At 56.1% G+C, this 3,541-nt stretch overlaps 2 protein-coding genes across 2 annotated transcripts, besides 2 other annotated features; both read left to right on the forward strand.

Annotated features, from left to right (window-relative positions):
- Positions 1 to 3,541: a sequence feature (heterozygous, Esmeraldo-like haplotype).
- Positions 102 to 127: a sequence feature (AT_rich).
- On the forward strand, positions 359 to 928 carry Tc00.1047053507447.10 (hypothetical protein, conserved; the record flags this gene model as incomplete). Its single annotated transcript, XM_797937.1, has 1 exon — positions 359 to 928. One exon carries the CDS (start codon positions 359 to 361, stop codon positions 926 to 928), a length of 570 nt encoding a protein of 189 aa, XP_803030.1.
- Tc00.1047053507447.19 (microtubule-associated protein, putative) lies at positions 1,328 to 3,541 on the forward strand (the record flags this gene model as incomplete). Its single annotated transcript, XM_797938.1, has 1 exon — positions 1,328 to 3,541. A coding segment is annotated over one exon (2,214 nt), but the record flags the coding sequence as incomplete, so codon positions are not given.

Raw genomic sequence — 3,541 nt, forward strand, 5'->3', positions numbered from 1 at the left:
TAACGGTTGGAGTATCATCACTGCCACCGACAAGGAGAAAACTATGGGTTGAGGAGGAGCCGGGTAGCGTGCGACTCTTGCGGCTCTTTCGTTTAAAACGCAAAAATAATAATAATAAAAAAAAAATGAAAAGTCTGCGCTTAGGTTTTTGACACCTTTTTGTTCTTGTGGCTTGTCATATTTAAATTGGCCAGTGAATGGCACGACGATGACGCGCCATGGGAACAGCAGCAAAAAAATATGTGCGTGCGCGAATTCCTTCCTTTTTGTTGTCAAAATTAATTCCCTTTTGTTGTTGTTGCTTTCTTTTCATTGCTCGTGTGGAGCACGACAGAAAAGTGGGTGGTGCGCTAAATTCATGAAAAGTCCAAAAAAATTCTCAGTGGTGGGCCATGCCAATAACGATCGAAGTCTGCCGTTCTTTGACAACCACTACGGCAACGGCGTCCTTATTGAAAACTGGCAAGAGGGCCGTATATATGATGCGTGTGGTCGCAAATTCACGCTTGCCATGGATAATTCCGTGGGGCCTAAACGTTCCACGTACACCAGCGATTACACCAATCCAGAAAGGACCTTGCTGCAACCCATGATGCGGCGCAGGGGGCTTGGCAAGGCGCTCATGTTCGGCGAAGGAAACTCCACCGTTGTCAAAAGTGAGCCCACAAGCACTACATACGGAGAGACACAACGCCACCTAATAGACAGTAGATACGGTACAAGTCACCGCGCCAAAGATCGACTCAATAACACCATGGGAGGGCTAAGCAGACAAAACTTCAAAGGGACCACCATGCCGAAAACTCTGAAACCTACTGCAGACGAAGAAATCTACGGGAACTTCAGCAGCACCAAGGCAGCAATGGACCTACTCATCGAATGCTTTCATTTTCAACGTCAAATGGCATACAATGAAATGTCACGCTAAACACACAGCAATGTACACGAGCTTATCTTTCCTCTCACCTTTATGTATACGTAACACGTTGCAATTTTAAAACATAAACAACAACAGCTTCTATTCACACATTCACACAACCTTAAAAGATAAAGAAAAAACAAACTACCGAAACAGCAATGCAACCAAATATAGAACCACAAATCTATATCTGTATTTTTCCCCTTTCAATCTAAAATAAGGAATATTGCACACCCTTACGTCTCATTAAAAAAAAAAAAACGGGGAAAAACAATAGTTACACCGAGAAAAAGGAACAACGAAAACACCCACCACTACAAAAGAATATACCGACAAAACAAACAACCAAGTCCAACATACAAACTACAAAAAACGGCAAAACCCAAAGGAGGCAATATATACAGCAAGATGGGGCCTTCCGCGCAAAATTACGACACACAAGAGGAAGAGGATGTGGGGCCGCGCCATGTTGATCCCGACCACTTCCGCTCGACGACTCAGGACGCGTACAGGCCCGTTGATCCCTCGGCGTACAAGCGCGCCTTGCCGCAGGAAGAGCAAGAGGATGTGGGACCGCGCCATGTTGATCCCGACCACTTCCGCTCGACGACTCAGGACGCGTACAGGCCCGTTGATCCCTCGGCGTACAAGCGCGCCTTGCCGCAGGAAGAGGAAGAGGATGTGGGACCGCGCCACGTTGATCCCGACCACTTCCGCTCGACGACTCAGGACGCGTACAGGCCCGTTGATCCCTCGGCGTACAAGCGCGCCTTGCCGCAGGAAGAGGAAGAGGATGTGGGACCGCGCCACGTTGATCCCGACCACTTCCGCTCGACGACTCAGGACGCGTACAGGCCCGTTGATCCCTCGGCGTACAAGCGCGCCTTGCCGCTGGAAGAGCAAGAGGATGTGGGACCGCGCCACGTTGATCCCGACCACTTCCGCTCGACGACTCAGGACGCGTACAGGCCCGTTGATCCCTCGGCGTACAAGCGCGCCTTGCCGCAGGAAGAGCAAGAGGATGTGGGACCGCGCCATGTTGATCCCGACCACTTCCGCTCGACGACTCAGGACGCGTACAGGCCCGTTGATCCCTCGGCGTACAAGCGTGCCTTGCCGCTGGAAGAGCAAGAGGATGTGGGACCGCGCCATGTTGATCCCGACCACTTCCGCTCGACGACTCAGGACGCGTACAGGCCCGTTGATCCCTCGGCGTACAAGCGCGCCTTGCTGCTGGAAGAGGAAGAGGATGTGGGACCGCGCCACGTTGATCCCGACCACTTCCGCTCGACGACTCAGGACGCGTACAGGCCCGTTGATCCCTCGGCGTACAAGCGTGCCTTGCCGCTGGAAGAGGAAGAGGATGTGGGGCCGCGCCACGTTGATCCCGACCACTTCCGCTCGACGACTCAGGACGCGTACAGGCCCGTTGATCCCTCGGCGTACAAGCGCGCCTTGCCGCAGGAAGAGCAAGAGGATGTGGGGCCGCGCCACGTTGATCCCGACCACTTCCGCTCGACGACTCAGGACGCGTACAGGCCCGTTGATCCCTCGGCGTACAAGCGCGCCTTGCCGCAGGAAGAGGAAGAGGATGTGGGGCCGCGCCACGTTGATCCCGACCACTTCCGCTCGACGACTCAGGACACGTACAGGCCCGTTGATCCCTCGGCGTACAAGCGTGCCTTGCCGCAGGAAGAGCAAGAGGATGTGGGACCGCGCCACGTTGATCCCGACCACTTCCGCTCGACGACTCAGGACGCGTACAGGCCCGTTGATCCCTCGGCGTACAAGCGCGCCTTGCCGCAGGAAGAGGAAGAGGATGTGGGGCCGCGCCATGTTGATCCCGACCACTTCCGCTCGACGACTCAGGACGCGTACAGGCCCGTTGATCCCTCGGCGTACAAGCGCGCCTTGCCGCAGGAAGAGCAAGAGGATGTGGGGCCGCGCCACGTTGATCCCGACCACTTCCGCTCGACGACTCAGGACGCGTACAGGCCCGTTGATCCCTCGGCGTACAAGCGTGCCTTGCCGCTGGAAGAGGAAGAGGATGTGGGGCCGCGCCATGTTGATCCCGACCACTTCCGCTCGACGACTCAGGATGCGTACAGGCCCGTTGATCCCTCGGCGTACAAGCGTGCCTTGCCGCAGGAAGAGCAAGAGGATGTGGGACCGCGCCATGTTGATCCCGACCACTTCCGCTCGACGACTCAGGACGCGTACAGGCCCGTTGATCCCTCGGCGTACAAGCGTGCCTTGCCGCAGGAAGAGCAAGAGGATGTGGGACCGCGCCATGTTGATCCCGACCACTTCCGCTCGACGACTCAGGACGCGTACAGGCCCGTTGATCCCTCGGCGTACAAGCGCGCCTTGCCGCAGGAAGAGCAAGAGGATGTGGGACCGCGCCATGTTGATCCCGACCACTTCCGCTCGACGACTCAGGACGCGTACAGGCCCGTTGATCCCTCGGCGTACAAGCGTGCCTTGCCGCAGGAAGAGCAAGAGGATGTGGGACCGCGCCATGTTGATCCCGACCACTTCCGCTCGACGACTCAGGACGCGTACAGGCCCGTTGATCCCTCGGCGTACAAGCGCGCCTTGCCGCAGGAAGAGCAAGAGGATGTG

Source organism: Trypanosoma cruzi, genomic scaffold, assembly GCF_000209065.1.
Source record: "Trypanosoma cruzi strain CL Brener 1047053515677 genomic scaffold, whole genome shotgun sequence".
Taxonomy (NCBI): Eukaryota; Euglenozoa; class Kinetoplastea; order Trypanosomatida; family Trypanosomatidae; genus Trypanosoma; species Trypanosoma cruzi.